Source organism: Lycium barbarum, chromosome 9, assembly GCF_019175385.1.
Source record: "Lycium barbarum isolate Lr01 chromosome 9, ASM1917538v2, whole genome shotgun sequence".
Classification (NCBI taxonomy): domain Eukaryota; kingdom Viridiplantae; phylum Streptophyta; class Magnoliopsida; order Solanales; family Solanaceae; genus Lycium; species Lycium barbarum.
In genome coordinates, this window is record NC_083345.1 from 92,652,400 (window position 1) to 92,666,217 (window position 13,818).

The 13,818-nt window shown below is 37.2% G+C and overlaps 1 protein-coding gene across 1 annotated transcript; it reads right to left on the reverse strand.

Annotated features, from left to right (window-relative positions):
- Nucleotides 1-3,966: 3,966 nt before the first annotated feature.
- Nucleotides 3,967-4,512, reverse strand: LOC132612038 (uncharacterized). The gene is made up of 2 exons (XM_060326385.1): nucleotides 4,264-4,512; nucleotides 3,967-4,068 (listed from the first exon to the last, which is right to left on the reverse strand). The coding sequence occupies exons 1-2, from the start codon at nucleotides 4,510-4,512 to the stop codon at nucleotides 3,967-3,969; spliced, it is 351 nt and encodes a 116-aa protein (XP_060182368.1).
- Between the last annotated feature and the right edge of the window lie 9,306 nt (nucleotides 4,513-13,818).

Here is a 13,818-nt window from a genome sequence, read left to right on the forward strand (position 1 = left end):
CTACGATAGCAACAAACTATCGCTAAGCATAAAGCTTAGTGGTACATAAACTTAACTAACATTTCATATCAAAAAGAGAAGTAGGCTATGTAAGGAGTACAACCATAAATTCTAGGAATAAGCTTGTCAAAATCATCATCAAGTCCTTAACGAAGGTACAATGGCTTCAAGAGGATGAAAATCATATATTAAAATTGTTCAAGGCCTCAGATATCAAGAAGCTTTCGAAAGAAAATCCAAGAAATTTCACCATTTGGTTAATTTAATAGTGAGCTAGGAATCAAATATAAGTGCAAGGAGTAAGTTCAAGACATAAGCTTATCCGATTAATAACCAAGTACTTAATCAGTGTACGATATTTCAAGAGGATCACCAAACCCTAGATATTTCAAGATACTAATAATTCAAATACCAAGTGTCAAGAAAGCTTTCGAAGCTTCAAATACCAAGTGTCAAGAAAGATTTCGAAGTTAATTCAAGGAATAGACTTATCAAAGTAAGCTATGTACGATATTCAAGCGAATCGAATATCAACCTAAGGAGTGGTTCCACATAACAATATTCATATCTCTAGTGACAAGGAGGCTTTCAAAGCTAATTCAAGAAAGTCATTCAATTGGTTAAATTCACCCAACACATACGTCATGCAATCACATCAAAGCATACTCGAGTAACAAGAAGGACCGGAGTCCCAAATCAAGAAGGACCGAAGCCCAAATCAAGAAGGACCTAAGCCCCTATCAAGAAAGACCGAAGCCCATATCAAGAAGGACTGAAAACCCTATCAAGAAGGACCGAAGCCCCTATCAAGAAGGACCAAAGCCCCTATCAAGAAGGGTCGTCACCCAATAATCAAGAGAATCATAAGCCATGTTGAAAGTGGCTTTCCACTCATACTCGAGAATGGACAAAAGTCCACCATCAAGATGAAATGAAAATCCAAAGTCAAGATGAGCAAGATCCAAAATCAAGAAGGGTCGTCACCCCATAATCAAGAATGCAATAAAGCAATCTGTATATGTGAGCGAATTAAGTCGTCTTACAAAAATGCTTCACATAATACCAATGTGACTTTAGCATACTTATAACTCAATTACAAAATTATACTCTCAATTATCATGTTATCATATCGAAGTGTGTCAAGATATTCATTCTCAACCCACAAAGAAAGTAAACTATCAAAGTAGCAACAAAGCCAATATGACAACAATTTGAAGTAGATACTACTTCCCTAAGATTCAAGCATCTCACAATATCTCAAACAAAATAATTTGAAAGCAAAGTTCAAGTTTAGGTGCAAACCTTGGAGCTTTAGAGTTTCTAAAGCTCAAACAAACATCAAGAAGTTATAAATTCCCAAAGCAACGATCAAGTAAATATGTCGACTTCCTTAGCCAATTGCCCTTAGCTTGTACAAGAAATATATATATATATATATATATATATATATATATATATACACACACACACAGACAATCAAATGCCTAATTAAGTTCAATGGTTTCAGCACATCAAAACTAACCACGATATCAGTGAAGATCACCCTAAACTAGCAAAACAGAAATTCTGGACAGTACCACTATCTTGTATTGTGACTCAGTTTCGGAGGGGTAAACAGCAAAAATAGACTTTGTGGTATTAATGAATGTTGTAGATATATGTCTTAGGGTTCTGTAGGAATTTAAATCACTCCAATATCAACTTCGTACAAAAATATATGCCCAAAATACTAACTGTAGTACGTGGGGGGTTGTAAAACAGAATCTGGGCAGCACCTGCCCTGTACTTCATCACCCCTTTTCCAGTAAATAAAAGTAAAACTGGGTTTTGGATCCTAAACAAAAGTTGTAGGGCTATGAAATAGCTTTGTAGAACATCTAGGCTCACTTAAAATGAAATTTTATACAAGGAGATACGCTTAAAATACTAACATTTGATCAGTTCAAAAACGGGATTTAGTAACTTACCACAAAAAGGAGGAGTAGTGCTTCATATTGAGCATAATCTTCAATAATTTTAGAGAAGTATACAATAGAAGGAAAAGGTTGCGTGGAACCATATGATAGAAGAGAGTAAGGGCATCATCCAAACACTTGACATACTCAAAATTGATATTCGCCCCAAATTTACCCTTTACTGAATTGGGTTTATTACTATAGCATGAATACTAAGCCCCCAATAATTGTAGTTGTTGAACAAGGAGGGGAAATATGAAAGAAAGAGATGAAGATGTCTTTTTTTCTTTTTCAAGACATCCATACAAAAGGAGGTGGAGAAGGATGGAGTAACTTCTAGAAAAAGAGTGACTTCATCTAGTGCTAGAAAAATCTCATAGACCCAATGACTAGGATATAAAGGCTATTTTCTTAAAATTTCACATGACACCTTCTTAATTTAAACTCTATATAGAATAAACCCTTTGTCACTCAAATTATATAATTGGATCAAGAAGATATTTATTAGCAAAAATGTAATCAATTGTAATGCACATAATAACTGCAGAAAACTCGGGGTGTTACATCTTTTGTGTGATTGGGGTTAGCCACCCCGTTGTGTTGTGACTTATCTTATTTTATTGTTGTTGGCTCGATGCCACATGGAGATAGTAGATATTGGAGACTATTGATATATCCTGATTATGATATTGTAGTATCTTACTTGTTGTCGTCTGAGATGAGGATAGTGATTCTATTATGGCTTATCGTGTAGCCTTTTCATGATATTGTTGGTGTGCCCATGCGTGGTACTTTGATATTAATTTTATTATTGACATTGAACTCATACATTGCGCGCATTCTCATCCTTCATGATATACTTATGATACATTGATGATGCTTGAGGAAACACTGTTATGAACTGGGCCCAGTTGGATGAGAGTGACGTGAGGACCGATGTCCGATGTTTATCCCAAAATCGAGAATGAGTGGTAGTGGTTGCTGAGGTTATTGCTGGAACCATGAGGTAGCGATTGCCGAGTTTGTTGCCAGAATCGTGAGGTACATGGACTTCGCAGGTCCCCTATGGGTTGTGCTGCCGAGATGTGATGTTCCATGATTGGAGTACATGTGTACAGTGCATATGAATTGCATTCACACTCCATACATTATTGTATTGCATTGTAACTTGGGTTCTATTGTGATATTCTTGTGATGCAGTTGTGATTTACGGATTTGGATTGAATATATTAAGACTTGACAGATTTGGATTTAGATGCTATAACATAGGGGATGACGTGTACTTGGTTATTGGCTCGTGATTGACTTATACCTTGCACTTGCTGCATTATTTTATAAATCCAGTGTTCCAGGTGTGTTCGACCTCTACACCCCGTGGCTGATAGTAGTTCGAGGGTTGCTGCTTAGAGCCTTTCAGGGTGAGCTCCAGGACGTTCGCCGCCTTCAAGATTCTTCCTTTATTTATGACTTAATTGATATTCTGAGACATATTGAGACTTTTGATGTATTATTGTTATTTCTAGACTAGTAGATTATAGTTAGAGGCTCTTGTATGACTAGAAAGATTTCTGGGGTGGTTGTGATGTATTTTCGCATTATCTATCTATTATTATGTCAGACTTACGTACTTCTATCTTTTCCGCTTATTTATTTATTTATTTATTTATTATTTCATGTTTTTAAGACTGTTGGGATAAGGGGTCGCCTACTGAGGTGGGAAAGGTAGGTGCCCGCGCGACTTAGCGAGATTTGGTCGTGACATCTTTGCAGTCATGTCATAACTGTCCTTCTTGTTTGAGGACAGTCTTTCATGAAATGATCAGGTTTCCCACATATATGACAACAGTAGTCATTTCCTTTGAAGCTTCTGCTGGAGCCTCCTGTTTTGGGAAAACCCCCACTTCTCTTGATCATTTTGTGAAATCTCTGCACGAGATAGGCCATTTCTGACTCGTCATCACTTGAGTCTCCCCTTGCAGTTTTGAGAACTAGGCTCTTTTCTTTCATTACTTCATTCTTTTCTGCCTTTTTCATGGTCATGTTCATTAAGGTTCCCAATAAGCTCATCGACCTTCAATTGGCTGAGATCCTTGGCCTCAGAAATAGCATTTACCTTGCTATCCCAGGAGTCAGGTAATACACCAAGCAATTTTCTTACCAGCTAGGTGGTTGTGATAACTTCTTCGAGAGAGTGGAGCTCATTGAATATGGAGGTGAATCTGGTGTGCTTCTCATGAAAGGACTCACTCTCTTTCATTTTGAACATCTCGTACTCCGTGGTGAGCATGTCAATCTTAGAGTTCTATACCTGAGTTGTTCCTTTATGGGCAGTTTGAAGAGCTTCCCAGATCTCTTTTGCTGATGAACAAGCTGAGACGCGATTGTACTCATCCGGTCCTATTCCACACACGAGAATCTTCTTGGCTTTATAGTTCTTTTCAATCCTTTTTCTGTCAGCTTCGTTGTATTCCTTCTCATTTTGACGGTGGTCTCTTTGTTGTCTTCTGGGAGGTCTGGTGAATGATTGTCCGTCTTCTATTTTTTGTGGGGCTGCCATTACAAATTCTTTCTAGGTGTTAACCTTTTAGAAAACACCTGCTGTGATACCAATTGTTGTAGGCAGTGCATCCACCAAATAGTATATGAGGGACCTGGTGTGTACCAGTTCCCTTATGCAGTGCAGTAAGTAAAGAAGACACAATTTTACCGTGGAAAACTCCTTGCTCAAGGGATTAAAAATCACGACCTACCTTAGTCAGATTTCAACTCCACTACACGAGCAACTTCAGGTTACGACTCTATCGTAAGCTAGGAATTAACTCCTATAATCCCTTACCCTTATAATAATGCTTATGCAACCTAGGAACTAACCCCCATAGTCCCTCCACACTTGCAATACTCCAATTGCAGGCAACTCTATTTAGCTAACTCTAGCTAAGGACCACTAATACACCTAGCCTAGTGTACCTGTAAGTTCCCGTAAATCCGAGTTAGGTGTGAATGTATGAAAACTAGTATTAAGTTGATATTTTAGCTATATTAATCCATTCGGGATGAATTTGGTTGAAAAACAGTCATTTTGAAGTCAAACCAAAAAGTGAAGTTTTTAAGGCCTTCTAAATTCGTCTAAGTCTAAGATAGTCTGTACTTATAGCCCGTTTTCGAAAATTTTTGTTAGGAATTTGAGCCGACTCAAAACAAGAAAGTTGTAGATCTTTGAAATACCTTTCCAGCAATATATTATGGAGCTCAAATGAAGGTCTGTGTAAAAAGTTATGATCGATTTACTGAAGACGTGTAAAATGGAAATCCCAATTCTTGTAGGATTAGGTTTTGAAGCCCAAGCCTTTATGATAACATATAAATATAACCCAAAAACGTCTAAAGAGAGGGTTTTTCGACCAGAGGCTTCTACCAACCCCCTAAGGTGAGTTTTTACTCAAATCCCTAAGCCAATTACATAACTTAACACTAGATTAACACTGAATCATTAAATGAAATCGCTAGATTGTGGAAACTTCATTAAAGGTCAAACATGGGATGAAGCTTTGGGATTTCTTAAAAAAGGTAAACCCCTCACTTTGATGGATTAAATGGAATTGTTATTATGTTTTAGACATTGAATGGTCAATAGAATTATGAAATAGGATTGATTTAGATGCACTCTATTAAAGACAAAACCCTAGTATTTTTGCTGTAGAATTTTCTCCAACCAGTCAGCTTTAATTGACGTTTCCCGCTAATCTAACCATTGGATTGAGACAAATTTTAACGGAATGGTCACAACATATAGGTCTTAAATGTGAACGGTGGAGATCTGATTTAGGTGTCCAGAGCAGTGCGTTTCAAGCTATGAACTATAGCAGCGAATTTGGTGAATATCTATAGCTTATTGATCATACAAGCCTCAATTAGATGTAGAATGATTCTTTGAAGCGTGGAACTTACGTTTAACATATTTTAATGGATTTAAGGTATGTTTCTTTTTTGAAAACCTTATTTTGGAATGTATGTCTCCTTTTCCAAAAGTTCTTTATTGAATAAAAAGGTGAACTTTCCATACTTTTGAAGCCCTATTTCATGCTTTGATTGTGGTTAGTGTGCGTGCGGGGACAAGCCCATAGTAAACCCTGATTATATTATACTCTATATATGTATATGTAATTCTAATCGTTTTCCTCTATAATAGATGGTCATCAATAATGGTTAAGGGTTGGTAATGGTGTTTTATGATGAACTATGACAATTGAACCTTGTTTAAGGAAGTGGAAACGTTTTCAAGATTATCAATGAAACAATGTATCTTTGTAATGACATGATGAACTTAAATTCTAATTGATGATGTGACTACCTTAAGATGAATTGTGATTTGGCTTCTATGCTATGAACCTTGTTGTTGTGTTTGGCCTAGCTACTTGGGAGGAAGGGTAGTCACTATGGATCGTAGTGTGGTAATTGCCTAACCATTCGGAAGGAAGAGTGGCCACTGCGGGGTCGCTACCCTGGTGCGGTTTATGCCTAGCTATTCGGGAGGAAGGATAGCCATCGAGAACCTGAGATTCCGATGTGGTGCTTCTAAGCTGTTTAGGGAACCTTAAAGGTCATCCCTTCATTGTGACTGATTCTTGAGCCTGTATTGGCAAGTGTGATATACTTATCATTTAATGGAACTGTTTATGATAATCATGATCAATTTAAAAAGCATATTTGAAAGTTGTAACTTGACAAAAAGTTTTATAATCAGTTTTGATAATTCTTATTGAGATACACAAGCTGAATAACTGATTTCACGTTGTTTTATACTATCCTCAGAACTGATTTCTTTAAGTATTATTGTACTCTATATTCATATTACTTGTTGCCCCGAGGTACTCACTGAGTACGAAGTACTCAGACATACCATTGTTGTTTTTTATGGTATGTTAGGTAACAGAGAAGAGCAGGTTCTTGATACTCAGAACGCTTAGGAAGGACTTGTTGTTACTGCTGACATGGTGAGCCCACATGTTCATTTGTGGGACACCCCTTATCATATTTATTTACTATTCTAGTTTTTTTTCGGGCTGCGTCCCGATGTGTCAGACAATTATTCTTTTATCCTAGAAGCTCCATAGTACACATTCTTGTGAGTAGTTGTTGAGTTTTGTTTAACTCTTGGGTGTTCGTCACGTTTTGATTAAGTTTTATAATATTAAAGACTTCCGCTGATTTAATTCATATATCATGATTTGATTGTATTTATTTTATAAACTGTTGGAGGTGAATATTGAACCTAGAGGGTTCAAGTGTTGATATTGCATCTTTTAGGTTCTTCCGATGTTTTTCATGACGTCGGATGTCAGTCACGTCTAGGGTGGGTTTTGGGGCGTGGCAGTACCACTCAAAAGCTTGTGGAAACACACTTCCAACAAGCACACTTTGAGACTTTTAAATACCTACAACCATCATCTAAACAAGAAGAGTAGGTTTACAGTTTAAGCACAAACGAACAAAGACTTACAACAACATAAAGAACTTAGACTAAATCTGCGTCTGGATCAAGTTCTTCAGTTTTGCAAGTGACTTGTTCTTGAGAGAACTTGTGACAGCAATGATCTGCTGGATTTTGATTAGGTTTTCAAGCCTACCAAATATGTTGCCATTATGTTGTATATATAGTGGGAGCATGTGGGGTGAAAAGAGACCACTCTTCAACTTTGACCTAAAGGATGGGCCAACTCACAGCTGTACTTGTGTGCAACAAGTGGCTCGGCTCTACAGCTGTCTCTGCTGACAGTGCAAGGTTCACAGAGAGTAGATTACGGACTAGGTTTTTTATCTGGTTCTGAAACAGTTTGACAATCATCAAAACACGAATGCACTTGGAACTATCACTAGGGCTCTAATACCGACTTGTCATGATCTAAATCACTAGTCGTGCGGGCACCCACACACTCCCCCTAGTGAGTGCTCCCTTTCCTTATCCAACATATAATCTATCAATGCGGAAGAATATTATAAATGCTAATAAGTCTCAATTATCATATAAAAGTAATAAGTGCGAAAAATACATAAACTACCCAAGGCATCTGGTCTGTATCAGTACAAGAGCTACTACTCATTGCATAAGTCTTAATCAATAAGTACAAACATCTGAACATCGCCATACGAGGCTCATAACATGATAAGGAATATTGTTCGAATAGTAAAAGACAATAATAATGAGGAATGGAAACTCGGGTTGCAGATCTGGCAGTGGCTCACCCTAAGTCTCCAAAGGAACTGCCTCGGGGATCACTCATGAGGGCCTGGCGTGGAGCCTATCTCAAACTCTACACCCCAAAAAGAGTGTAGCAAGGTAGCATCAGTGGAAACAACACGTACTGAGCAGGCATCATAGGTCGACAACAGTTAGTTCACATATATAGGAAAAAAGAAATCACCAAATAGACAAATAAACAATCAAATATGGTTACAAAGAAAATACAAGTCATGTCACGGTAATAAGAATCACAATATATCTCTGTAACCTTAAGTCATAGCCTAGGAGAAAATTTCTAATCCTCGAGTCCATCAATCCCCAAGTATGTATTAATCAGGCACACGACAGCTCAAGTCAATAATCAACCAAGGGATCAATGCGGAAACGCACCATGCAATATAATAAATACAACAACCAAATCAGATATGTGGATGGATGTAATATGAATGCATATGGGATGCAATGCAATGCACTGGTCAACTGTCTCATATCGTACACACATGCTATAGACAGAATACCTCCACGTCTCGACAGTCATGACCCACGAGAGACCCGCGAAGTCCATGTACCTACTACGGCGTGCAACCTGATCCTAATATATGTTGCGACATACAACCCGATCCAAATATGTGTTGTAGTGTGCAACTCGATCCCAATACATATGTTGCAGTGTGCAACGTAATCCAAGTATATGTTGCGGCGTGCAACTTGATCCCAATATATATGTTGCGACGTGTAATCCCATCCAAATATATGCTGCAGCGTGCAATCCGATCCCAATATATGTGTTGCGATGTGCAACCCGATCCAAATGCATGAGTATGAATGCATGAATGACAGAAATAAGCTCACAAATGAGTAAGGTATACTTCAGGCCCAAATCAACCATTCCATAACACAACTTATCAATTCCATCCTTAAACTGTATGTTGAGATCCAAATCACAACTCAACATATCAATAACCAACCTTTCCTCTATACAAGATAATACCCAATAAATGAGAGATAATAGTTTCACAATCACAATATGGCTACAAAATAATGAGTCCAATATCACACATATAGTAAAAAAAATAATGAGTCCAATATCACACATATGGCAACAAGCCAATACATAACAAAGAGGCAACAATCACATATGAAGTATGGAATGCATGTCGTACACTTCCTTAGCCTCAATTAGACACATCAATCACAAAAGTCCTCAAATTTATATTATAATATGCATTTCAATATCTTTCATATGACAATGGAATAACAAGAGGGAGAGGGCAAGTATGTTAGTCACAAGAATATCACACATAGCCAGTAGGGCGACAGGCCCAATCTCAACAATCATGGCGACGAGCCCACATAGTTAATAAACAATACCAACATAAAAATATCCGTCCAAAATTAATACTCGAAGGCTTAACATGCTTTGTCTGTCAATAACTAACTTCTACATATGCTTCGCTAACTAAAGTCTACCGAAAGGTAAACTTTAACCTACCTTGATGCCAAACAGGCGCCACGAACTAATCCAGTTGAGCCGTGATTTTACTTTTCAGAGACCCTTAGAATAATTAACGTCTATCAAATATGAATTCTACATTAGATTACGAATCTAAGGATACCAACATTGCCATAGTTTTACCCAAAACCCAAAAATGGACCCAAAAAAGCCAAACCCAAGCCATAAGGACAAAATTGTAATTTTATTGAAAAATAGGGTTCAATATATTCAAAATAGTACCCGAGTTTAAACGAGTCCAACGATACCCATATTGCTATACTTTAATTCGAAACCCCAAAACGAACCCAAAGAGGTAACCTCAAGCCCACAAGGGCAAAACTGGATATTTATGTCAAAATTAGTTTACCCATAGCTTAGTTATTCTATATCTATAAAACCCATTCAAAAAGCTATCATCTTGAGATTCAAAACCATGATTTTCCACTTTTCAACTTTTGGGTTCAAAGCCCCAATTTTCCCCAATCTAACTAGGATAAAATCGGTAACCAACGAAAATAAACTTGTGGAAATATCAAAATAAAGGTTATATACTTACCCCCTCATTGAGACGAGAACAACGCCGTGAAAATCACCTCAAACGGAGCTCTAGAACTCAATATATGCTCAAAATACGAAATAAATGCACTCTAATTTTTTTATACACAGCTATGTCCGCTACAGCAGGTCAAAAGTCTGCCTTAGCGGACCAATGTTCGCTACAGTGAACCAGAAGTCTGCCCCAGTGGACTAATGTTAGCTACATCAGACTAGAAGTCCGCTACAGCAGACGCGCCAGGTACAACAACAGCTGTCTGCGCTAAAATGACCATAGCTTCCACATATGAAGGAGAAATGCGACGATTCTTTTTTGCTTTGGCTTCATAATTATGATACGGATCTAATGGTTCAATAAAAATACAAAATAAAGGTCATTTGATCAATATGGTATCCTTTATGACCAAAGAACTATGATGAAAACATCGAATGCTAGCGTGACACAACCCAAGTCCATCCAAAACTCTTCGGAATCTCACCAAAACTTGTAAACAAATCCAAAATCATCATACAAACTTGTTGGAACCTTCAAAATATTGATACGAGGTATTTTTGACCCAATGTTGATCGTGGTCAACTCTAACTCTTTAACTTAACTTGTTCCTCCATCAATGACTCAAATTACACCCAAACCTTTTGTTGACACCTAAGTTTTGACCTTTCGTAATTTATTTTAATTACTTAGAGTCCTTGGATGATAAATAAAATAAGCTGTGCATTTAGAAGGTCTAAATAATTTTATATATAAAAACAATATTTGGGATAATATTTCACTCCTTTAAATTGATGAAGAGATTTTCAGGATCTTAGTTGATCAAATCAAGGAAAATCAGATTAATGAGTGATTTATTCTATTTATTTGTTATATCCCGAATTTTTATACGTCGAACTATTCGTAAGCTCATCGACATAAGTTAAGGACGAGATTATTTTGGGATATAAAATAAGTGCCTTTAATTCCCGATTTTAATTAGTGCACAATTTGTTTGTAAATTTCAATTAGTATAGAAATATTGTTGGAGATTAGGGACTAATTGACTATGATTAGATTATTAAGTGGAGATTAGTGATTAATTAAGGATTAGTTAGGTCAATTAATGCACTAAGTGGGCCCCACCCAAATTAAATTAAAAAAAATATATATTGGATGATGCATTATAGAGGAGCACGTGTCCTAGATTGGGGCAGCATATATAATCACATTTGATGACTAATGATAGTCATATTTTCATTTGCAATGTCAACTAAATTGAGAAAGGGAGAGAGAGCAGCACATAGCCATGGCACTCACGGCCATGGCAGCTCACGGATGAGCTCCAAATTTTGGAAGAGAAATTAAATTCAAGAAGGTGTTCTACATGATCTAGGAGGCGACAACTTTGGTATATAAATTAAGAAAGAAGAAGCGGTGCACTTGGTGCAAATAAGTGTAGAATTTCCTCCGATTAAATTAAGGTAAGATTTTCTTATTTTATGGTATAATTTTATTGATGATGTTGAAATGGAAAGATTAAAATTAGATTCGATGAAATTGGAAGTAAGAAATTGCATGAATCCGTTGATATTAGGAGTTGTGATTGTTATATGGAATTGTTGAGTTGAGAGGATTAAAAGTATAGTTCATGTTCATATGTCGTTGTTCGTGTTGTTGTCGTGTTGTCGTTGATGTGGATTCTAAATTTGGAAGAAAAGAGAGTATAACGTATCGTATACAAAACGGATGTTGGTTTGTTTAGTGTATAATCTTAAATGTTACTGATTTGGATTGGAAAGGGATTAAGAAAGGTTGTTGAGTTGTTTATGGGTTGGATTGTAAGGATTCTATATGAATATTGCTATTGCTGTCATCGTTGGTATTGCTATGATAATAGGAGGTTAATTGGAAGTTCGGGTTAGGCAAGTTATATAGGGGAAATGTTGCCCGATTTTCGTTAAGTTCTTAACTAATGAAAATCCTAATCAAGAAAGTAAAAATTTAAGAATGAGTCCTATAAGCGATTGGTTACAGATTTATGAGCTAGGAAGCATAGTTTACTAACAATAGCATTACTTTCATATTAAATAGGCTAAAGGGGCGACGAAGCGAACGTGATTACGATTAACCTTCAACAGGTATGTAAAGTTATCCTTTCTTTCTTTTTGGGATGATCCTTATCATATGAACGAATACAGTGAGCAAGCAAGTTCCAAAGACTCTGTTCTTAGAGAGTGTAGAGATATTTGTATCGTTGGCCTCCTATGTTTTATGTCCATAACTCCCAGAGATTTTTCATATTAGCTTCTTATGTCACCAGAGGGGTTCAGAGTATCCTTTTCCGAGTTTTACATGCATTTGTATATATTATATTATATATGGATCGGGCCGTACGTTCCTCGGCACTAACATATTATATTTATGGATTGGGCCGTACGTTCCTCGGCACTAACATATTATATTATATATGGATCGGGCCGTACGTTCCTCAGCACTAACATGTTATATTTATGGATCGGGCCGTACGTTCCTCGGCACTATTATATCATATATGGATCGGGCCGTACGTTCCTCGGCACTATTATATTATATATGGATCGGGCTGTACGTTCCACAACACTATCAATTATACTATAATCTATGCCTATCATGCGCCGTAGAGTCAGTTTCTGTCATATAGAGTTACGCAGATATTCTCAGATGTTAGCTACAGATGCATTCTATTATTGAGGCTGGTTTTCATGATTCGTTTGTACTTGATGCCTTATGCTTTATATACTCAGTACAGACTCCGTACTTATCCCCTTTCTTCGGGGGGTTGCGTTTCATGCCCGCAGGTATAGACGCTAGGTTCGGTGATCCCCCAGCTTAGGATTTCCAGTCAGCTATCTTGGAGAGCTTTGTTGTTCCGGAGCCTAGACTTTTGGTACATATCTTCTGATGTATTTATATATGGTTGTTCAGGGGTAAGACGGGGCCCTGTCCCGTCATATTTCACTGTTAGTACTCTTAGAGGTCTGTAGACATGTGTGTGGGTTGTATATAGATTATGATCAGCTGTGTCTATATAGTTGTTATGGATGTTTCTGTTGGTTGTGGCAGCCTTGCCGGCTTGCGTATTATAATGATAAATAGTGGCAGCCTCGTCGGCTTGCGTATTTGATTTCGTTGTGATTGGTTAAGACTCTGCAGAGGACAAATTATCTTGATATGTGATGTTGAGGACTTTTGGGTCTATGTCGATTCCTATGTTGTCTATAGTGTCAGTCTGATTAGGTCTAACAGGCATACATATGGGTGTCCAGCTCGGGCACTAGTCATGGCCCACGGGGCTGGGTCGTGACATTATTGTCCAAGGTAATTTGAGTCATTAAAAGTATTGGCCATTCTTACCCCTCAAATTCTGATTCAGTGTGTTTACATAATAGTTTAATTAGTAAATTATCTTGGTAGTTAATTTGATTAATTGGGCCATATCTGCAAAATTGTTTTAACAAGTCATGTTTTAAATTAATTGAATCCTAATTGGCAAATGATTGCGCATTTTTTTAAATTTAGGACATTTATCCTCGACCCTCAAACCCCTAGCACCGCCTCC

Excerpts from the sequence above, each read along its gene's own strand:
- LOC132612038 (XM_060326385.1), bottom strand. The coding sequence starts at position 4,512 with ATGGCAGCCCCACAAAAAATAGAAGACGGACAATCATTCACCAGACCT. Across the intron at positions 4,069-4,263 it reads CCCATAAAGGAACAACTCAG|GTAAATGCTATTTCTGAGGC; the intron begins GTATAGAACTCT and ends TGGGATAGCAAG.